The following is a 24094-nucleotide window of genomic DNA, read 5'->3' as shown; positions in this document are numbered from 1 at the left end:
GAGGCAGAGAATGAGAGGCAAGAGAGAGAAACAAAAGAGAGAGAGAAGTGACTCTTGATTTAAAGCATATGATAAAAAGCACCCAAAGAATAAGAGAGAAAAAACTCCCAGCCCTCACTTGGTTTTGGAAATGGTTCAAGAGTGTATACACACACACACAAGTGGGGGAGAAGACAGGGATGGAAAAAGAGAGGAGAGTGTCTTAGAGTGTCATTTTGTGTCATTTTGGTTGGTGGTGTGCCCCAGGATTTTGTAAATGTAAAAAATGTGCCGCGGCTCAAAAAAGGTTGAAAATCACTGCACTAGATCACACTCCCAGAATAAGGAGAGGGGAAATTGCAGACTTTCCACCATGCAGTTTTTCCAAGTTGGTATTTTTATATATATGTTTCAGCAATAAAGGGATTTTGGAAAAAATTATGGACACATTTTACTTTATACCACAAAATACAAAGCCATTTTTTTCCTGTAGACAATAAGAAGCAATTATTCTTTAGGTTTTTTTCCTCTAGCATTCTAAACTATACTCAAAGGGACAAGAAATAATATCTGGAAAGCCCAGATCCTAACCTAATCAGTCGATCAAAGGGAGCAGAACCATCATCTGCTCATTTGTACCATAAATACTACAGAGAGCACATTTAGTAATAGCACTTAGACTTATATACCACTTCATAGTGCTTTACAGCCCTCCCTAAGCAGTTTACAGAGTCAACATATTGTTCCCAACAATCTCGGTTCTCACATAGAAGTAAAGCAAATGTGCATCTCATTCTTAATTCAAATTTTCTTTCCCACCCAACAACCAAACTGGTTTAACTGCGTAGTTTAGGTATTCAAAGGAAAAATAATCAAAAAAAGTCTAAGCAAATGCTTATGGAAACACTTACCAAATCCCCTTATCACTACTTAGATACTGTACCTATATTATGATCTGGAGTGGCCTTATAGGAGAGCTGTATTAAATAATTAATTAATTAATTAATTAATTAATTAATTAATTAAATTTTAGGGTGTTGCTGACAGTAGGACCTCGTTGCTTAGTGACCAAATGGGCATTGTGTTTTTTACAGCATCACACAAATCATTCCATTTTTTTCTTTCTGCAGCCCACCCAATTAGAAACTGAGATTCAAATAAATATCACCGTATCCACATTCTACAGAACTCTGTTTTTTTCTTAAACCGGAACAAAATCATTCTCTTTCTTACTGGAAATTAACAACTAGGCCTTTGTTTTTTAAAAAATTATGAAGACGGTTCTACTGCACAAAATATGTTTTCCAGAGCCTCAGTGAAAGTTCTTGCTTCGCTCAACTGCTTTGCTTCTGTTGAGGCTATTTCCTTACATGGAATGGACTATTTCTAGCACACCCGCTGTGTTTTTCTGGCAACAGCTCATAAAAAATGTGGTATTTGATAAATCTGGACAAAGGCCTCTCTTGTACTGCAAATCACCACACAGTCTCACTAGTGGGTTGCACTGAGGCATTCCATAGTAATCAGGACAAAGTTTTAATTAATTCACATTAATCTTTCTTTGTCAGAAGCCTCTGGCAAAGGATTAGAAAAGCAAGCCAAAATATAAAAAAACTGAAAAGTCAATCTAACATTCCTGACATTTTATCTCAAACTTCCGGTGGCTTCATAAAGTCTTCCTATTCTTTCATTGTTGGAACGATAAATAATTTCAAAAGGACACTGGAACCTTTCTTGGGATTATAGCAACCATATATTACATACACAGAAGGAAGAGACAACTTTTTGAAATCCACTGCAACTATTTACTGACCAATAATTGCCAGTGATATTGTCACTATAGGCTGTCAGCAATGGGTATTTCTAACTCTGTATTACATTTTACAATTATTTTTAAATCCTATTGAAAGGCTGCCATATGGTCATCATTGATCAAGTCAAAAAATCTCCTTTCAGCATAAACAATTTTGAACAAAATATATTAAATATTGTGCAATAGGTATGCCTGTTCCTTCTCCACACACTATGATTTCACTTATTCAATAGAAGACCTATTATTTTTAAGGATTTGAACCCATCACAGCCTCTAAAGCAGTGTTTCCCAACCTTGGCAACTTAAAGATACTTGGACTTCAACTCCCAGAATTCCCCAGCCAGCAAATGCTGGCTGGGGAATTCTGGGAATTGAAGTCCAGATATCTTCAAGTTGACAAGGTTGGGAAACACTGCTCTAAAGGCTAAAACTGTTTATGATTAACACTGATAAATTAATCACACAATGTAAACTTATGAAATATTCTCAGCACTGCTTTTTGTAGTAATTCACATTTGTATTAGCAAATATTTATTAATTAAATGTATGCTACACAATTTCATTGTTGAAATTTCTCTGGGGGAAAATAAACTATGAAAAGTCCTTTGTCACAACTTTATTACCAAGCAAACCGCAATCTGTCCAATATACTGATCCTAAATCAGAAGTCTATATAAGTGATGTCTTCTATATGCCTGTTTGTCTATTTATCTATCTGTCTATCTGCAGTGCTTCAGAATTTGTTCCAAACAGTTCAGTTTGCAACTCTTTAAGTAGCCACATTTTCCCCTGAAACATCCGGTAGTGCACAAGGCAATTGTTCACGCACCTGAAGTATCTCTTACGAATTATTTCTAAAGCAATATGGCTTCTTTGCTGGTGTATCAGAGGTGAAATGTGAAAAATTTCCCTACCAGGTCTGTGGGTGTTGCTTATTTTGTGAGTGTGGCTTGAGGTCAGGTAGGCGTGTCTTCAGGTGGGCATAATTTGGTGGTCAGTTAACTGAGTGAGCGTGGCCAACTTATAAAATGTGATGAAATTCTCTTAACAGTTACAGCGCTCTTGCTTAGCAACAAAAATTTGGGGCTCAAATCTTTCTTTCTTTCTTTCTCTTCCTTTCTTCTTTCATTCTTCCTTCCTTCCTTCTCTCTCCCTCCTTCCTTCTTTTTCTCTTTCTTTTTCTTTCCTTTCCTTTCCCCTTTCTTTCTTCTTCCTTCTTCTTCCTTCCTTTCCATCCATCCATCTCTCCTCTCTCCTTCCTTCCTTCCTTCCCTCTCTCTCTTTCTTTTTTCCTCATTAAAGAATTTGCTGCAGTTTGCAGAGGACAAATCATACAAGAGCAACAAGGATGATTAGGGGACTGGAGGCTAAAACATATGAAGAACATTTACAAGAACTGGATATGTCTAGTTTAATTAAAAGAAGAACTAGGGGAGACATGATATCAGCGTTCAATATCTCAGGATTGCCACAGAGAAGAGGGAGTCAAACTATTCTCCAAAGCACCTGAGGGTAGAACAAGAAGTAATGGGTGGAAACTAATCAAGGAGAGAAGCAATTTACAACTAAGGAGAAATTTCCTGACAGTTGGAATAATTAAGCAGTGCAACAGCTTGCTTCCAGAAGTTGTGAATGCTCTAACAATGGAAGTTTTTAAGAAGATGTTGAATAACCATGTGCCTGAAGTGGCGTGGGGTACCCTGGCTAAGCAGGGAGTTGGACTAGATGACCTCCAAGGTCCCCTTCCAACTTTGTTATTCTCTTCTAATTCCAGGCAAAGCCCCCACTGCTAAGGATGTACAGACAGGTGCAATGCCTTACACACAAAGCACCTCACAGCCTTTTACCATTATCCAAAATACTTCAGTCCTAATTTCAAGAGGTAATTGTAACAATGTTTTTTTCTTTTCTTATAACCAAAGTCAGTTCCATCAGGAGCCTTCACCTCCAATCACCTAAATTACATGTGAATACTAGTGGTCTATCTCCATGTGTATCCACGTATATCGTGGGGCTTCCAAGATCTGCCCACGTTTCACCACACTCCGCGGCCTGCACTGGCTGCTGATCAGTTTCTGGTCACAATTCAAAGTGTTGGTTATGATCTATAAAGCCCTACATGGCATCGGACCAGAATATCTCTGGGACCGCCTTCTGCCACACGAATCCCAGCGGCTGATTAGGTCCCACAGAGTTGGCCTTCTCCGGGTCCCGTCGAGTAAACAATGTCGGCTGGCGGGATCCAGGGGAAGAGCCTTCTCTGTGGCGGCCCTGGCCCTCTGGAATCAACTCCCTCCAGAGATTCGAACAGCCCCCACCCTCCTCGCCTTCCGTAAAATGCTGAAGACCCACTTTTGTCGCCAGGCGTGGGGATAATTACCATCTTTCCCCCTTTTTATTATATTTTTGGCCTTACTGCATGATAGATTAGGTTGAATGTGTGTGACTGCATAGTTAGGGGTTTTATTATGTTATTAATGTCTTTTTAAATGGATTTAATTTTTTATTATTAGATTTGTAATGTATTGTATTACTGCTATGCTGTGAGCCGCCCTGAGTCTTCAGAGAGGGGCGGCATACAAATCTAATAAACTAAACTAAACTAACTGTATGTAATAGTTATGAGTTCTGGCACTCCTCACTGTGAACAAGCATCTCCTGACAAGTTTCCAGTGGGGTAATGTGGCTAAAAATGCTTTCCCATTATTTCAGAAGGCCAAAGCGATACATTTCTACACCCACTTTTAAAGCCTTAAAAATTCAAAAGGACCACAAATCTTGTGCAAAAAAAGGAAACGGTATGATAAAAATTACAAGCAATATAAACTACTAGACTTCAGGAAATTCAGTACAGATTCTAGTTCATTTCTGTCCCTCCTTTAACTTAAAAAAGAACCTGCTCTAATTTTCTAAAGGAAGCTGAAAAAGGAACTAGGTATAGTTCTATAAACATTGTCTCCAAAAACCTCATCATCAAGTACTATAGTTAAGATGGAAATAGCAACTGCAATGAAAAGACAAACTTATTTCGAGAAGCTTGCAATTGCCTAAAAAGGGGTGTTTTGGTTTTTTCTAGGACAAGCATGTTTATAATTTTTCGATAAGAAAAAGCTGCTCCTTCCTTCCAGAATGCTTTCTAATGGCAAGGGGAGAAACTACTGTATTAGAGAAAATAAAAGGAGTGTTGGCTTACTTGAACGGTCATACTACAGAACAATAAATTATAAAGAAGTCTGTAGCAATTTAAGCACTGTGCCATCTTCTGAGAATGCAATTCCTGAAGCACTTCTGTGACATGTAATTTAAAACTGTTTTTATTAATCCTAAATGTGGCACAGTTCTGGTGCCACATTTAGATATCCGCACAAAGTCACAGCATCCAAAGAGAAAACTACAGTCCTTTTTTTTAAAGGAGTCAGTAGGTCACCTTAGTAAACAGAACTTTGTAGGTGAGGATGGTAGGTGCAGAATCGACAACAGCAAAGAAGGAGTAAAAGGGAGCAAGGGATGAAAGATGCATTGTTACGTTACTAAGCATAAATGCCTCTTTGAGACTTCCTGTGTAATGCTGCAATGCAAGTTTTTTTTTAAAAGGACAGAGCTTGCATCATAGTGTCACCACTGCAGCTTTTGTTATTTTGTCATCATTATAACTGGTTGTGGATGGGGCATAAGGAAGAGAGAGGGGAAAGAGTAGAATAGAGCCCTGTTTCTCAACCTTCCCAACTTTACGATGTGTGGACTTCACATTCCAGAATTCCCCAGCTTATGTTTAAGATAACATGCTAAAATTAAGAAACACCAGAATAGAGTAAGTGGATAAAGCATGATGAAAACATTCATTATTCTACAATACAGGTAGTCCTCGTTGAGCAAGTACAATAGGGACCAACAACACTATTAATAGCAAAGTGTTCACTAAGTGAAGCCACAAATATGCTTAGGAGCTTCCTTGGTTTTAAAGGCTTGCAAAGGTGGCAAATGTAAGGATTATTCATAAAGTCAAAAAATGAATTATTTTCCCCTTTTTCATTAGTATTGTAACTGTAACCCAGCACATAAAGTGTGGATATTATAATGATTCTTACTGTGTTTAAAATATCTGTATTTTACTATAGCAAAATAATCATCAGTTCCACCATCAATCCATATAAGTCCAACAGCTTTGCATTCATATAAGGTGAGCTTGTTTGGCCTACTGTCCTTTATGTAGTCATTTTGTCTAGATAAACTATCAATTTCAGTTTAACTAACATTAATTGTAAATACCTTAACAGGATTAAATGAAATGTTAAGTATTCCATAGCAATAAAGCCAATTACTTAACAGTAGGAAGTCTCATCAATTATTTAATTCAAAGAGATCCTCATTCAACTCACACAAGCCCCAAGAGGCACCTAAAATAGCTTCATTAACTCCATAAAGAGACAGTGTAGGATAAACTTATAAACAATGTCACCAGAGTTCATTATTATCTCATAATCAAAACGTTCAATAAAGCAATGACTTTTTTGCCTGTGATATGAAAGCTCCTATTTTAATTTTCTCTAGTAAATGAAGGCATGTGCTACAAACCTCAACTGAAACAAATGGAGGGAAAATAACTTAATTACACTGCAATATAAATGCATACAATTTACAATATTCTGGTTAGTAAATAAAATCCATTATTAGCTTTTTAGCAAAATGTTATAAAAATAAAAACGTGCTAAGAAAAACATTAACAGTGCTGCTATAGCACATATAAACCCCCTTAATGTTAATCATCTTCCCTCAAACACCACAACCCTAAGACTACAGTACTAATTTCATACATTAAGAGTAAAGTTTCCAGCTTATGAAGAAATATATATTTTGGCTAATAACATTGAGTTATTATATTATAACCTTTGTTGTTCCAAAGTATAACTAAAGATATACCGTAGTATCTTCTCTAATGGAATGCAAAGATTAATTAAAAGACATTTGTTTCCAAACCAATGGATATAAAAACCTAATTTGAGGATTGTTTTGCCTTTCTATAAGAGGAGAGGTGTAAAGATAAAACTCACAGATTGCTATGTGACTACAAAGAGAGGACATAAACATTTAGAATGAATAAGAGAGAGCATAAATATGAGGCTTCCCAAAACTGGTGCATTCTTACCAAAGTTATAATTGATTTAAATAATTTACTGAAAGACATATTTTAAAATGAGAAAGATTCTTCCCTTCTGGATTCATTCAGGGTGTCACATCTTTTTCCCATTCATGGAAACCACCCTGGCTGCATGTGTGTACAAGTGCATACACAGACACTTTGCTAAGGGAAAAAATGAAGGGGCAATTCATTTACACATAAGAAGTTATCTGGAAATATTTCCAAAACAATCATATAAACCTGGAAAAAGTCATGCTGTTTATATGCATTCCAAAGCATTTTTGCTGAAACATATGCAGAGATGCATGTTCAAGATTATATGAAGTGTTCAGAAGTCAGCTGATGGTGTAGCTTAGTGCTTTATGCAATTGTGATGTATACTAGACTATATTAAGCAATTTTCCTTCTGACCTATTTGAAAATCAGGATAGCATGTAGAAAACCATGTAAATTATCCTGATATACTGTATTTCCATGGACATCCTCTCTTTAATATTGTAAGATAAAATGTGAAGTCCATGAACTTTCATACTTGAAGCCAGAACTTTACAGACATATCCAGTCCTTCAAGCTTAAAATAATTTACAGGAATAATATTTAGGCATGTGATTTAAACTTTACTGCGATGTGATCTCCCTCAAAATCTATCCCCAAAGCCACAATTTTAAAAATTGTGTTGGACACTGCTTGTAAGTTCAAGCTTGAGTTATAAATAGGTCTTAAAATTAATATATATATATATATATAAACTTATCTTAAGGCAGGTAAACTGTCAAATGTTAAAAATAAATGAATAGAAAAAGTAGAACATCCTATAGAAATTAAGATTCAAAAAGAGAGATTGATTACAGGTAGTTGGTATTTAATAAGATAAAATATGTGCACTAAATTATTATTATTATTATTATTATTATTATTATTATTTATTAGATTTGTATTAGATTTTCCTCATACTTTCTTTTAGGATAAGGGATTTTCCCATCCAGAAACCTTCTGTTTCTTATAGCACAGGATAATGGCCAGGGTAAATTAACTCATTTCTTGATAATGTTCATGGTTTCTTCTACTTTAAACATAGAATTATATCTCTTGTGTCACTTCAAAAGCAACATTTACTAAATAGTATGGTATTTACATTTCACCAGCTTGAAGCTCCAATTTGAGTAAACTCCAAAATATTTTTCTATTTGCAAAGTTTGATTTACAGACCTCATAAATGATTAGAGAACAATAATAGTAAATGTATTTTTTTAAAAAAATAAAGGTAGTAGGTAAAATGAAATCCAGCTTAATTTTGGAGGTAAGCTGCTAATACTCCAAGTTACCTGTACAACAAATACAGGAAGTCTGTGCTTAATGTACACTTAGACAGTTACTATTCAAAGTTATGACAAAAGGGGCCTACATCAGGTCGTTCCAGTTGCAACAGTCGCAGCATCTCCATCATCACATCAGTACAATTCAGGCAATTGGTTTGTAATTATGGAACCATAGCCTCCCACTGGAACAATTGCCATTTTCAATTTTCATTGCTGGCTTCTGACAAGTAAATTAATGGGGAAGCTGACTAGTCACATATAGTGATCACATAGCCATGGGAGGCTGTGACCTGCTTTAACAACAGCAAATGAGACTACCGGAACTCTTCCTGTAAGTCAGGGATGACAAACTCGCAGCTTGTGGCCCAAATGTGTCACGTGCTGGCCATGTCCATCCCTGGTTTAGCAAAGAGGGGAAAGTCACAATATGTCATGTGAGTTTGACACCCCTGCCGCAAGTCAATGAAATCATTAACACACTGCATCTTCACTGCATCATTTAGAGATTCCTGACCTCAATTAGCATTGGTAAGCGAGGACTGCCTATTTTACAAATGTAATTTATCTTTCCTCAGGAGAAAAAAAATATCAATATTTTTGTAGCAGTTATTGATTCTCAATGTACCACTTCACAGTAATGGCACCAAATAAATTTCTTTTCGTCTCTATAGAATAGTTACAATTTAATGGTTTTTATAATCTTAGCATGCTAAACAATAATTTGCCACCTTAATGCATGTGTAATTTAAATTTTAAAGAATGAAGCCAGGAGTTAATATGAAGCCTAAAAAACCAGCTGTGATTCAGATATGCTTCCTGCCCACTCCGACAGAGTAGAACGTTAAGATTTCCCGCAGGTCTGAGATATGGTGACATCTTATAAAAATATTCTCTGATGAACACACATTACTAGAAATGCATATACTGTATATACAAATAATTATTTTAGCTGAACATGATATTCATACAAAATGGACATCTACAAATCTACCATAAGTAAGTTGTACAAATTTTCAAGTTAAAATTTGAATTTTCACCTCTCTAAAACACGACTGTATCGCATGTTTACATTGCTCTTACCTCCCATAGTAGCTTTAAGAAGGCCATCATCCACTGCAGACCCAGTGAGAGTGTTGCATACAGGCTTTGGCTTTTGTGTTTGCAAATATTCCACTGAATGCACATTATCTATTTGACTGGTTTCCCTGGGCTGACCATTTCCAGAGCAGTCTACAACTTGAGGAAGGCCTTCATTATGCCCTGTGACTTTGATTAAATCATTCCCAAGTGCTACTTTGTAATTCAAAGCTTGGGGGTCCAAATGATTATTATGGCCACTTAGAAAACAAGGGAACTCGGGCTCATCATCTTCAGGGATAGGATTGTACCATATTTCTCCTTCATCATCTGCATCATTATCTTCACCAAAATCTAAAGTAGAGTTTTGTGGTGCCAAAGGTCTTGTTCCATTCTCAGGGGCATGTGCATAACTGACTCTTCCTCTAGGGTTTTCCTGTCCTTGACATTTGGAAAAAGTCTGAGGCATTTTTGGCTCAAAGAAAGGACTGGAAGATTTCAGTACCTGATAATTTTCTCCTGAAAGTTTCTTGTAAGAGTTTCCTTTTTCTGAACTAGGGACTCTCAGAGAACCTTGATGTAACCAGTTCCGCTTCTTGGACACAGTAATGCTAGCAATCTGAGGCCTGCACTCAGAAACTTCACTGGATTTCAAGTTCTTAAGTTCTCTTCTGCTCACAGAAGGTATGTAAACATTTTCAATCAGCTCTGTAAAATGGAAGAGGGAATAAAAGAGCGTGTTAGATGTCATCAAGTGGTCGTTATTGGTATCAGGTGTGCGTAAAATATTGTAGCATAAAAAAGAGGCAGAAAATGACACGATGCGATCAGATTTCATCCATGATGTGCAGTTCATCCAGTTGCAAAAAGGTGAAACTTATTCTGTCCATGTAACAGAATCATGAGTGATATGATTAAATACTCTATTGTTCAGAGTATAAAACACACTTCCCCCACCCCCAAAAAAAGAAGCTGAAAATTTGGGTGTGTCTTATGCTCCAAACGTAGCCTCGCCCACCTGCAATCTCCCACCCTTTGGCCTCTGCCTCCCAGCAATTTGCCTCCTTGCAGCAAATAGCAAACAGCCTGTTTCAGTTTCAGCTTCAGCACAGCCTGATTAGCACAAGCAGCTGACTGTCAGTTGGATTGGCCTTCCGACCAATCAGCTATTTCAGGCTGCTTGGATTACCAATGCCTATTTCCTGTCTCCCCCCCCCCCCCCCAAAAAAAAGGTAGGTGTGTCTTATAGTCTGGAGTGTCTTATACCCCAAAATATATGGAACTACATGATAAAATGCGCTGAAAGAAATATAGCAAGCTGTTTTAAAGTCCAAATGAACCACAGACTCCCCAGAAAAAGAACTTGCAAAGCTAATCATGTAGCTCCACCCACCCACTGGCTCCTACCCTTCGGCCTCCGTGCATCCTCCTCCTGGCTGCAAATTGCCAGAGACAATAGATTGAATTTTTGGGCTCCATGCCTCGTGCTTTCAGCCTCCAAGCACTCTGTTTGAGAGTTATTCAAGGCTGCGGGGATCGCCAAAGCACATTATTGCCAATCGCTGCGCATTGCATTTTAGGCCTCAGTATACCCTATTTTTGGCCTCCGTCGCGTTATATTTTAGGGTGGCGATCAGTGGCGATGGGCTTTGGTGATCCCTGCAGCCTAGAACAGCTCTCAAATGGAGCATTTGGAGGCTGCAAATGCAAAACGTGGAGCCCAAAATGGCAACCTGGAACAGCTGCTGCCTTGCCTTGCTGCTTCACCTGCCTTACTCACTATAGCTCCCTTCAACAATCAGCTGTGCGATTGAAGCTTAGCAGCCCCAACGAGGGAGTGTACGAGCAAAGTGAGCGCCCTCCAGTGATCAGCTGTGCTTTTGAAGCTATTTAGCAGCCCCAACGAGGCACATGCAAGTGAAACAAGCATACACACTCACAACCAACCAATGTGCTGAAGTTGACCAGGCTAAGGACCCTGGTAGACAGATGCAGAATCCCCCTTCCCCCCTTTTCCTGCCGTAAAACTAAGGTATGTCTTATCCTCTGGTACATCCCATACTCCAAAAAACACAGTATTTGTCTTCATTCATAAATATTATGAGCAGTCACAAAATATGTTTATAGCTGAAGGCAGTTTAGCTTCCTTTAAAACCTTAATAGTCCTTCAACTCCCATTAAACTCACTGGGATTTAATTCCAAGGAAATGTTGAGTAAAATCTGGACTAATACATCTGTAATGCAAGAATGAAATATGTATGGCCTGAATGATGTTGAAAAACTACAAATGTCCCTACATACATATCCTGCATATAATGAAGTTACTGGGAAAGGTATTTCAAAAAATACTTGGAAAAACAGATTGCCCAAATCACTCTATATTTAGTTAGACTACATTGTATTAGAAGCCAATGAATGCGAGAATCAACATGTCACACCTACACATTGTGTTTGGCATGTTTTTCATGCATTATATCTATTTACTATTGAGATCACTATGGATACATTTCAATGCATGTGAATTTATTTGTGTTTCACTTCATTTTAAAATAAATGCCATTAAATTGATTACACTGGCTAGAAAGGATTTTTTTTTTAAATAGTGAAGGGCAGTATCAACCCACAATGATAAGAGAAGCAGCACATCACATCTACCCAGAAAATCTAAAAATGCCACTTTTACATATAAATTCAAACTGGCTGGTAGTTTCATTTGCAATACTTATGAATAGGCACCAAGTTAAGAAGAGGCAAGCTTGATTGAAGAATCATGCAATCTCTTGACTTAAGAGAAACTATATAACTACATTATGAATACACTACGTAGCTTGATATATTGACAGCAGTAATAGACAGGATATAATTACGGTACAAATGTTATCAGTATTTGTATTATTTTCTAAGAATACTGATGATGCCAAAAAAAAAGGAGAGGACTACCCCTTTCCCCTTTGCGTTAAAAATGCAATCAGAAGTTCATTAATAAATGCTCACTTAGTAAGGAAGCTTTGCTTCAACCCGCACAACAGTATTATTCTTGAATGGAATGGCTCTTGCTTTTCTGGAAGTAAGATATTCCCAGCTAGCAAGACCTATTTAAGATGGATTTTTAATAAATGTATTCCTCCTGTTTCTAATCAAACAATTACGGGAACATATTCCTTTAAAAAATATTTTAAAATCTGTTAGTCACATGATAGAAAAATAAGAAAATTGTATCATAATCTACAGCAGGATTAGACAAACTTTTTTTTTGAGCCAGTGCACACAATTCTGGTCTTAGTTATATAGGTCCCATCTGATCTTAGAACTAGTTCAGACCTAGTTCAGACTCCAAAGGGAGACCATAAGAAAAATCTCAAGAATTTGGCCTAGATCAGGAAAAAAAGTCTCAGAAAAAACTACCGGCAAATCTCCCTTCCACCTTTTTGCCAAGAATACTGGTTATGTCCATGAAATTACTTAGAATTATTCTTAATTGAATTACCATGTCCTCTGGAAGGGTAATATGGCATACATGATGGATCTTCTGTACTTTTATCTCCTAGACAGGATAGGCAGAGAATGCATGGCCGATTCAATGTTACCCAGTGAAGTCTATGATTTATCAAGGACTTGAATCTGCATCTTCCAAGTTTGATATCTTAACCATGAAACAGGAAGTTCATCTCTTGTTCTGATATTTAATTCAGTGAGCTCTTTTAACTTAATTGCAAAGTTTAAGGTTTCATGATATTACACTTATCTAAATTCAAGTAATAGTTTGCATTATTTCAATGAAAGCTAAGGCTGTTTTTAATAACTTATAGCTCTATACACAGTGATGGCAAACCTATGGCACAGGTGGCACAGGTGGCACGCGGAGCCATATTTGCTGGCACCTGAGTTGATGCCCTAGATCAGCTCCAATGCGCATGTGTGTGCCGGCCAGCTGATTTTTGGCTTGCACAGAGGCTCTGGTAGGGCATTTTTGGCTTCCAGAGAGCTTCCGGGGGGGGGGATGGGATGTGTTTTTACCCTCCCCCACCTCCAGGGAAGCCTTTGGAGCCTGGGGAGGGTGAAACACGAGCCTACTGGGCCCACCAGAAGTTGAGAAGCAGGCCTTTTCCGGCCTCCAGAGGGTCTCCACGGAGTGGGGGAAGGTGTTTTCGCTCTCCCAGGCATTGAATTATAGATGTGGGCACTTGTTCATGCGCGATAGCACGCATGCATGCTCATTCGGCACCCGAAGGGAAAAAGGTTCGCATCAATGCTCTATCCCCTTCAAATTCTGTTTATCAGGATGACTTGGGGCATACAATAGAGTCATGTCCAATATACAAATTTCTGCTTGCTGTTTTCAAGAGATTAGTTGTTTGGTCTGGGACTGATTGATTGCTCCTATTCATCATCATATTTGTAGGAGGCAATTCCCATTTCATAATTTGAAGTACAAAATAAACAGCTTTCACAACTGTACAGTATCATGTAAGACCCTTGCTTTAATCAGTATCATTACTCTTATTAAAATGACCTGATCCTTTATTATCTATCCCGCATTTGTACTGCATTGGTTTTAGGATTAAACTCGTCTTTAAGCCTCATGCATAATGCCCACCTTTATTCTTCAGCTTAAGAAAACACTATTTCACATCTTCATTGTCAAGTATCAACTCATGGATTTTGATATTACCTTGTCTTCTTTGTATTTTTCTTTCTGTTTTTATTCTCATGAAGTCTTCAAAGTCTCCTTTAAAGATGGGGAATTCCTCATTTAAATACAATCCATTCTAAATTGAACTTGCTATCATTTAATTGCTCACTGTGCTACTATTTATATTTTGCTTTAAATTGTAATACTAAGAGAAATCTGTAACTCCACATGCTTCTCTTACTTTGCCTATTCAATTCTGCATAATTAAAAGGTACATTATAATTATATGCATTGTAACCTCCCAATGCCTGTAAAACAATATGTGAAATACAATAATAATATTTTGCAACCAATACTTAGAATGCTTTTGCTAATTATATTTTTCTGAAGAAGTGTTTTGTAATAAATCTAGGAGGATTTAAAGCAATGAAACTTCAAACCTGGTATAATCCTAAAACAGAACATAAAACAAAATGTGGCTGCATACTTGAAAAGCATTTTCTACTACAGTAATTTAGTATGTACTTACATTGAAAAGTTGTAACATGAAAGAAAAAGAAACCATACTAAAATGTAACTGATTCTACAGTTAACTAGAGACCACACACTGCTAAAAGGGCATAAGGAATGCCTATTAATGCAATTTAGTATTTCTTCAAGCATTATGGAAAGTATAAACACCTGTAAGGAGCCTTTTCACCTTAGCATAGTAATGTTGGGGGATGGGTCCTAAATACTTCTTGGATTTTCCAGCAACACCCAGAGAGAATTTATACAAAGGTGTGTAAAATTCCTGGAAACTCAACAAACCTTAGAGGCAATGGTACTAGCTGGTATTTATTCCAATTCCTTTATGAAGAAAATATGTATAATTTGGGAAGACTAAGCAAATATTTGTAGTATCTCTCTCACACACAGCATTTAGTAAAGCAGTTAATTCAAGCTAAGGTAGCTTGGAAGTCATATTTCTCTTCTCACTGAAGGAATCAGAGGGTGGATATGGAACACCCTTGCAGTACAACTACTGTACTACTTAACTGATTTTATTATTAAGCATGGTGGATTATGCAACTTGAATGCTTCTGAGATATGGACAATCAACCGGATGTTCTCCAGGTATTTTGAACTTATGAAATTCAATGTGTATGTAATACTGAATAAAATTCAGTATATACCGTAATTCTGCCTGGATTGGCACTAGGGAGACTGATGTTCAAGTCTACCCTTGGCTATGGAAACTTCCTAGATAACTTTGGTCCACTCATTCTTGCTTAGTTCAGCCTATGTCACAGATTGACTGCTGTAGAAAAAAGGGGAGAATACTATGCTTGTCGCTTTGAATTCCTAACTGAAAGATAGGATACATATCTAACAAATGCATAAATTCCACTAAACTTTTATATGCTAACTCATAGGAATTGAAGTTCAAGATACAAGGAAGTCGCCAAACTGGCTAATTCTATAGTAAGATAAATATCTCTATATTTGAAGGCAATATAACAATATAAATAGAAATAATTGTGTGGGTTTTTTTACTACTTTTCTTTTGGGGTGGTGGTATAAAATTGTCTTTATTTTTCTCCAACATACAATAAAAAACAGCGTATGCATTTTTTTTTTACTACTTTTCAATTCTGTCCAATTATTGGACACTGTCTGGTGAAGTCCCTGCTGTTTTCTTGGCAAAGTCTTTCAAAACTGATTTGTCGTTCCTTTCTTTAAAGAGCTGAGAAAAAGTGACTGGCTCAAGATCACCCAGGGCTTTGTTCCTAATGTAGGACTAAAGCTCATGATCTTGTGGTTTCCAGCCTGATGCCTTAAGCACTATTTCAAACTAGCTCTTAATCTACAGATCAGAATATATTAAAATAGAAGATGCTTATTCCTACATTATAGATGTCTGTGTTTCTGAAGAATGGATTCTGAACACAGAACTTGTCTCCACAACTGTTAACACATAACCACACATGTAAAAACTAGATTTAAGACTAAGTCTAGTTCTTAAAAAAAGTAATTTAGCTGATTCAGAAGTCATTTAATAATGCAAGTGGTAGAATTAAAGGTTTGGTAAAGCTACACATTTCTCAGATAGCCCTCCTTGCCTACTATATAGGCATGCAAGAGCAATGTGGTAAAGTACCGTATTTTTCGCTCTATAAGACGCACCTGCTGATAAGACGCACCTAGATTTTAGAGGAGGAAAATAGAAAAAAAATATTTTGAGCCAAAAAGAGGAGAGGAAGAGAGGAAGGAGTGAAAGAAGGGAGTGAGGGAGGGAAGAAGGGAGGAAGGAAAAGGAAAGCAAGAAATGGAGGGAGGAAAGGAAGGAAGGAAAGAAAGAAAGAAAGAAAGAAAGAAAGAAAGAAAGAAAGAAAGGGGGAAGGGACAGGAACAGAGGAAGGAAGCAAGGAAACTTATGAAAGGGGAGAGTAAGAGAGGAAGGACTGAAGGGAGGGAGGGAAGAAGGTAGGAAGGAGAAAGAAAAGAAGAAATAGAGGAAGGGAAGGTAAAAGAGAGAAAGAAAAAGAGCAAGAAAGAAAGCAAGAAAGAGAGAAAGAAAGAAAATGAAAGAGAAATAAAAATAGAGAGGGGGAATGAAAGAAATGGAATGAGGGAAGGAAGGAGAGAAAGAAAGCAAGAGAAAGAAAAAAGAATGAAAGAGCAAGAGAGCAAGAGAGAAAAAGAAAGAAGGAAAGAAAGAAAGAAAGAAAGAAAGAAAGGCAACTTCAAAGAAAGGCTCACTGAGCATCTCTCACTCTCTCTCTCTTTCAATCCCTCTTTCTTTCTTTCTCTTCCTTTCTCTCTCTCCTCTTTCTTTATCTCCTCTCTCCCTCCCTCTCTCTTTCTCTCCCCCCTCTCTCCCCCTTTCCCTCTCTTTCTCTCTCTCTCTTGCTATCTCTCCCCCCTCTCCCGCTCTCTCCCCCCTCTCCCTCTCTCTTTCTCTCTCTCCCTCTCTTTCTATCTCTCCCCCCTCTCCCACTCTCTTTCTCCCTCTCCCTCTCTTTCTCTCTCTCCCCCTCTCTCTTTCTCTCTCTCTCCCCCTCTTTCTCTCTCTTCTTCTCACTTTCTCTCTCTTGTTTCCTTTCTGTCTGGGCAGATGGCTGCCTTCTGCCTTGGGGCGCGATTCGCCCCCTCTCCTCCGCCGCCGCCGCCTTCTGCCTTGGGGCGCGATCCGCCCCCTCTCCTCCTCCGCCGCTTCCTGCCTTGGGCGAGCAATCCCGGAGTCCGGGACTGTGTGGCTTTGCGCCATGAAGAGGAAACGGCTCCGGCAGCAGGGAAAAGTCGGCCGTTTTCTCTTCATGGCGTAAAGCCACCCTGTCCCGGACTCCCGGATTGCTCGCCCAAGGCAGGGGGCGGCGGAGGAGGAGAGGGGGCGGATCGCGCCCCAAGGCAGAAGGCGGCGGCGGAGGAGAGGGGGCGGATCGCGCCCCAAGGCAGAAGGCAGCGACGTTGGAGAGGGGGCAGATTGCGCCCCAAGGCAGGAGGAGGCAGCAGAGGAGAGGAGGCAGATTGCGCCCCAACGCAGGAGGTGGCAGAGGAGGAGAGGAGGCGGATCGGGCGGGCAATAGGGCAGCGTGGAGAAGCCAGGGGCGCATTTGGCCGGAGGCACCGTGGGGAGGCAGGGGCGGCCGCGGCTCCCTTTACTCCTACTGCCACACCTCCCCGCCCCCGCCCACCTCCCCGCGGGCTGGCAGGGGGATGGGGAGCGCGCGCCCGTGGAAAAGGGCGCTCGGGTGTATTTGGGGGTGCACGCCTGCTCACGGGCGCAGCTTACGGGGAACGGTGGGCCAGGCAGCAGCTAGCCAGCCAGCCGGCGGGATGGCTCTTCCGAATTCGCAGCCTCCCCCCCCTCCCTGCCTGCATCTTCGCTCCATAAGACGAGGCTGATTTTTCATCCTACAATGGGAGGAAAAAAAACTGCGTCTTATGGAGCGAAAAATACGGTAATATCACTCTATAATGCCTTAGTTAGACTACACCTAGAGTACTGCATCTAGTTTTGGTCACCACACTACAAAAAAGGCATTGAAACTCTAGAGCACACCTGGGCAGGGGGCGGCCCATGGGCCGCATCTGGCCCGCCCACTGTCTGTGACTGGCCCATCCACTATCTGTGACCAGTCTGCAGAGGTCGGGGTCCACTCCAGTGCGAGGATGAAAGAGCTCTCCGCGTCTGCCAGGATTCCTCCGGTTCCTGCTTTCCTGATGAATCATGAGGAAAGCAGGAATGGGAGGAGTCCCAGTAGACGCGGTAAACTCTTTCATCTTCACACTGGAGTGGACCCCGACTTCCTACCAAGAGCAGCTGAGCACAGAAACCACACAAATATTTCAGCGCAGTGACTGTGGTGCACTGCGTTGCTGTAAAGCAAACAATTAGGGATCTGTAGAGTGGGTCTGGGTTTTTAGGTCAGGCCAGGGTCTGGGTCTTTACAGTATTGGGTAGAACTGAGTTAATTATATTAGTCCTGCCCTCTAAAACCATCCCAATTTCTCATGCGGCCCGATGGCAAAATTAATTGCCCATCCCTGCTCTAGAGAAAAGGCAGAGGAGATCAACCAGGATTAGGGCACTGGAGATTATAACATACGAAGAGCAGTTGCAGGAACTGGGCATGGCCAGTTTGGCATAGAGAAGGACCAGGGGAGACATGATAGCAGTGTTCCAATAGTTGAGGGGCTCCACACAAAGGAGAGGGTCAGACTGTTTTCCAAGACACCAGACAAGGAATAATGGAAAGAAAGTGATCAAGAAGACTTCAACCTGGAAATAAGGAGAAACTTTCTGACAGTGAGAGCGATCAACCAATGGAACAGCTTGCCTGTGGATGTTGTGAGAGCTTCAATATTTGAGACTTTCAAGAGGAGATTGGGTTGTTTGAAATTGTGTAGGGACTTCTGTTTGGGGGGGGGGGTTGGACTAGATGATCTACAAGTTCCTTCCAACTCTAAAGTGCTCAAGGTGTTGAAGCATGGAGATTTAGATTCTGGTCCTCCCATAGGCACAGAAGCTGACTGGGTGATTTTGGGAAGTCACTCTCTCTCAAGCCTAGTCTATAAAATCTAAGAACTAGAAGTAGACCAATAGATTTGGTTCATAATGTTCAGTGCAGATGCCTTCATATTGTAATGAACTGATTCAGGATGATGATGATAAGATAGGCATATATAAGTTTAAAAAATCATTATCCCAATAAGTCAGATTGTCATTATAAAAACTTACAACTTCTAATTTCTGCACATAAGAATAGAACAGGTCTGGCGCCAAAGCATTAGTAAGGGAGGTTCTCACCCATTTTCCCTCCTTCAATGTAATTTTGTCATTAAAAGATAGTTCATTCTACTTTGTCCCATCTTCCTCCCTGACCCTTTATTAAGATTTAGTGAGATTCAGGCTTATGCCTGAACTATTGCAATGTTGGGTTAAAAAAAATAAATGGAGTGAGACTTAGAAAGATTGCTTCACATATGGGTACTTGAATGAGTGAGTTATTAACTCACTTTAGCCACAGACAAATACTGTAATATACAAAAGAAGCCATTTTCTAGAAATGGCCATGCTGAGTTGGCAGCTCTTCCTAGAATATTTCACCCCTCAGAATAGACCGAATAAAATCAGGTCACAGGGCTTCACCAGACCCATGTTTTTTGCAATTTCTGCTGCTGCTTGAAGCAGGGCTTTTGAAAAAGAGATGTGAAAAGTATTTATGTATATGTCACTGATATTTCTAGGCCAATGAAAAGGAAACAGTCAGTTCAGTTTTGAAAAAGTTCCTATGTAGGTATGAAAAAGATCTAAAATAACCAAAACCAATTTAAATCAGATCGGTTTATCCAAATCAGCTTTTTGAACTGAATCTGAAAATTCCTGGTCACATTTAACTACAGTATGCTCAATTTAGAGGTGATCCAATTAGGAAAGGTCAATGTACACATATGGGGTTCACACATTGTGAACTCATATTAATTGAGAGAAATAAGAAATAGGTGTGTGGAAACCCTAACTCTCTTCAAATTCAAATTCCTAAAACAGTAGTATTGTTACATGTGACATGTTAGAGTATACATTGTTGTCGTGGCAAATTTGCACCCTTAGCAACAGGAGTTCCGAGCGTAACACCATATGCTTCAACCTCTAATGCAGGCAAAGAAAAACACATTTAAGCTGTCAACGTTAAACAGAAGCAGTTTACACAAGTATTAACATTTAACTAGACTGTAGGTTATGCCAAAAGGAACTCAAACTGTGGCACGTTCCCTGTGGAAAATGTCTAGCTCTGCTCTACAAACATGGACAGAGACTCCTTTTCTCCTGCAAACTTAGCCTGCTATTCACATTTTAGGATTTTGGCATAGGAATGTGCATACCTTCTGGGTTAAAAATTAGGAGAGCAGTATAATGTTGTGTAAACAAGGTCCAATCAACTTCACTGCACAAATCATGTATTCCAGGCTGGAAAAATGAAACTACCTTTTCTTTTTTTGCCTCTGGAAGCTACTGAAGAGATAAACCAATAGGGAAAAGACCATAGAGTACATGAGGTTTTGGTATGGTTATCAGCTTTCAAAATGGCTGGTTCCTAGGCTTAGCAGAGGTTCAACAAAGCTAAGTTGTTCACAACCAGGGAGTAGCAAGAAAAGAGGGGAAACTCCTAACAGCAAAAGTGGGACAAAGCCCTTAGGTTCAGAAGGCCCCTGAAAGGAAAACAGGAGACCACCGAAATCATTACCTGTCAGCAAGATTCGTGGTCTGAAGGGGATACTCGGGCCTTGGCCCCTGGGCCGTTCAAGTGAGCAGGGGGCGAAAGTGTGAGCCCCTCTCCTCTGCCAAGAAGTGGCCTGTAACTCCCAGAGATCTTGGTGCGGGAAGATGGGGGAGACATCCCAGCTGTCCCACCCCGGCCTTTCATGCCCAAGGAGAGCAGGCGTCCTTTGTACATCCACTTCTGCAGCTTCCGAACAGTCACGGTGGGCGGCTTGAAGGGACCCGGGGAAGCATCTTCCTGGGGGTGCCGGGATCTCCCCTCACGGCTACACCTGGGGGCTCTTGCCGGATCCAACATTTTGCCCTGGGTTCCATTCAGCTCAGGGGCCAAGAGCTCCCCTGAGTCTTCGCGGAGCCCTGAAGGATGTGCTTCACCACCAAGGCCCCGGCTGCTGAGGCTCTTCTCACAGCTGCTGCCACCAGAGCCTTGTGTGGCAGCTGCAGGGCTTGTGCCAAGTTCCTGAGGTTCTATCAGCAGGGGCTCTAGCGGCTCTTGGGGCCCAGATTGGAGTGCACCTTCGCTCCGACATCTGGGCAGGAGCAGCAGCTTGGTAGCTGAAGGCTGGGCAAAGCAGAGGCTCTCCAGACTTTTGCTGATGCCCTGGCGCCCGATGGGATTCTCGGCTGAGCCTGGGGCACTGGGATCGGATCTTTGCAATGGGGAGCATCCGTCGGGGCAGGATAAAGACCAGCGCAAAGCATCCCTCCCTGCAGCCTCAGAGGCGGGCAGCAGATGGCTAGCGGGCTGGAGCGAAGCTCCTCCAGCGGTGGGGCTGGCCGGAGGCAGGTCGTGCATGGCGTGGATCAACAGGTAATAGGCCTCCTGGAGCTGGCTTCGCAGTTTGCCGGCGCTTTCTCTCGCTCCGGCCCCGCCGGCAGCAGCCGGACCGGCGGCCGCGTTGCCTTCCTTGTTTCCCCGCGGTGCTTCGGACGTGCGATCCGTCCCTTGGCAGCCCCAGCCGGGCAGCCTCTGGTTATCGTAATAGTCGTCGTCTTCGCTCCCGCCGCCACCGCACTCCAGGGCCGGGACGGGTTCGGAGCCCCTGGGGAAAAAGGAGGACGAGGAGAAGCAGAGCTCAGCGGCGAGCGGAGGCGCGAGGAGTTCCGGAGGGCTCGGCTGCTGCGCCCCCCTGCCTTCCGCGCGCTTTTTCGGAAGGCGAGAGCGGCCCACGGCGGCTCTCTCTCCCGGCATCTCCGCCTTGCCACACCGGGACCAGGCGGCCGACTCCTCCCGCGAGTCCGGTCCCTCCAACGGGGACACGAGGAGCACTTCGCAACTCGCCACTTGGCTTCCCAACCCGGCCGCCGCGCCGTTTTCCAGGCGAGGGTGGTGATGGAGGTGCAGGTTGTGCTGGGGTTTCCCTCCGACGCTCCTGCCGCCTCTCTCGCTGTGGTCCCCGGCGGCGCCGGCGGCTACTCGCTGCGACCTCCTACTTCGCAGCTTGGAGAAAGTCCTCCGCAGAGGGTCAGCCATGCCTGGCCGTCTCCCTTCAGTGCGCCGCCGTCGAGCGCAGCGTGGGGGCCGCTGCTTGGTGGCGCCTGGAGCAAAGCGGAGGCGGCGGCGGCGGCGGCAACGGCGAGCGCAACAGCTTGGAGCGCGGCTGCCTAGGAGAGCGCGCCATGATCTCCTCTAGAGTCGGTCCTTGGGCGCCTCTCGCTCTTTGCCGCCGCCGCTGCAGCTCGGGCTCTCACATACTTGGCATAACTGAGAGGGGTGAGAGGGCGCTCCGCAATGCGCATGTGTCGCTGCCAGAGCAGCTGGGCTGAGGGCGCTTTTTCCCCCCTTTTTGACCGCGGCCTTCCTCGCGTTCTAGCCCTGAGGCTGCCGAGACGTCGAGGGGGGAACAACAGGAGAGAGAGAGGCCAGGTTTGCCCGGCTCTTCCCCCCCCCCCTTCCTCCCGTCGCCGCGCGCCACCTACACACGCGCGAGCGCGCGCGCGGGGGTGGGGGGCGGGGCGCTGAGGCGAACTCTTCCAGCCTTCGCCTCCTCGCGCTTCCCACTTTTTCAAAATTAACCCTTTCCTCCGCCCTCGAATGAAGGAAATAGGGCCGTCGGTGCCTGAAGCCCAAGCGAGAAGCCCAGTTGGATGAAACCCGGTTCAATCCTCAATCTGAGTATTGTATTGACAGTTCTGTGCTAGCAAAAACTTCGGAAGAGAAGGATTTAGGGGTAGTGATTTCTGACAGTCTCAAAATGGGTGAACAGTGCAGTCAGGCGGTAGGGAAAGCAAGTAGGATGCTTGGCTGCATAGCTAGAGGTATAACAAGCAGGAAGAGGGAGATTATGATCCCGCTGTATAGAGCGCTGGTGAGACCACATTTGGAATACTGTGTTCAGTTCAGGAGAACTCACCTACAAAAAGACATGGATAAAATTGAACAGGTCCAAAGACGGCTACAAAAATGATGGAAGGTCTGAAGACTTAATGAACTAAATCTGTATAGTCTGGAGGACTATTTTTTTTATTTATTTATTTATTTATTTATTTAGTTAGTTAGTTAGTTAGTTAGTTAGTTAGTTAGTTAGTTAGTTAGTTAGTTAGTTAGTCCAATACACAATGAGGGTATATATATATGCACATAGAAAAATACATGATGAAGGTTATAGAGGAGATACTCATAGTAAAATATATCTAAGAAAATAGAAAAGAAGATATAGTAATAGAACATATCAATGAAAGAATAGAAGAAGAGATATAGGAATAGAAGAAAGGTAAGGAGATATAGGAAAGTAGTGGGACAGGGGACGGAAAGCACTTGTGGGTTTGGTATAAAACCTTAAAATGTTACCGTGCTCCTCCACAAATAATGCTGTCTATCACTTGTCCTTTTTGTGGCTATTCAAATAATGTGACTTAATCAACTGAAAAAGAGTCCAAACACCTACAGTATTTGAAAACTTATTTTGGTCGGTAAGCCACTGCCACCCAGTCACATGACCCTTAAGCCACCCTGGTCACATGATTGTCAAACCACTCCCACCTGGTCACATGGCCAGCAAGCCACTCCCACCCGGTCACAACACCATCAAGCCACACCCACACAATAAGCCAAGCCCACAGTGTGGTAGTAAAATTTTTTGCAGCCCTCCTGCCACCTTTGATCGCAGTTTGGGTAAGAAAACAAAGCAACAAATGAACTTCTTCCTCCCACTTGCTGGTGCTCAAAAAAAGTCCTCAAAGTTGAAGTGTGCAGCTGACAAATACAAGGAGTCCTTGACTTACAACGGTTCGTTTAGGGACCGTTCGGAGTGAGAAGGGCAGGGAAAAAATATGCATGGGAAAAAATATGTATGAAAGATATGCATGTTTTTTTGAGTTTTTTAATTGTTAATGGTGGGTTGTAATTATTTTGTACTATTTTTA

General features: G+C 41.6%; 1 protein-coding gene across 1 annotated transcript in view; it reads right to left on the bottom strand.

The window, feature by feature from the left end:
• The window catches only part of SYDE2 (synapse defective Rho GTPase homolog 2), a 64436-nt gene extending 40580 nt beyond the window's left edge, over positions 1-23856 (bottom strand). Inside the window, 3 exon segments of the mRNA XM_070746626.1 lie at positions 9332-10036; positions 20694-20711; positions 20714-23856. Coding sequence (XP_070602727.1) covers positions 9332-10036; positions 20694-20711; positions 20714-22202 — 2212 coding nt within the window. The 5' untranslated portion in view covers positions 22203-23856.
• Between the last annotated feature and the right edge of the window lie 238 nt (positions 23857-24094).

This window comes from Erythrolamprus reginae, chromosome 3 (genome assembly GCF_031021105.1).
Source record: "Erythrolamprus reginae isolate rEryReg1 chromosome 3, rEryReg1.hap1, whole genome shotgun sequence".
Classification (NCBI taxonomy): domain Eukaryota; kingdom Metazoa; phylum Chordata; class Lepidosauria; order Squamata; family Dipsadidae; genus Erythrolamprus; species Erythrolamprus reginae.
The sequence above is the reverse complement of the archived record's forward strand: the minus strand, read 5'-3'. Positions and strand labels throughout refer to the sequence as shown.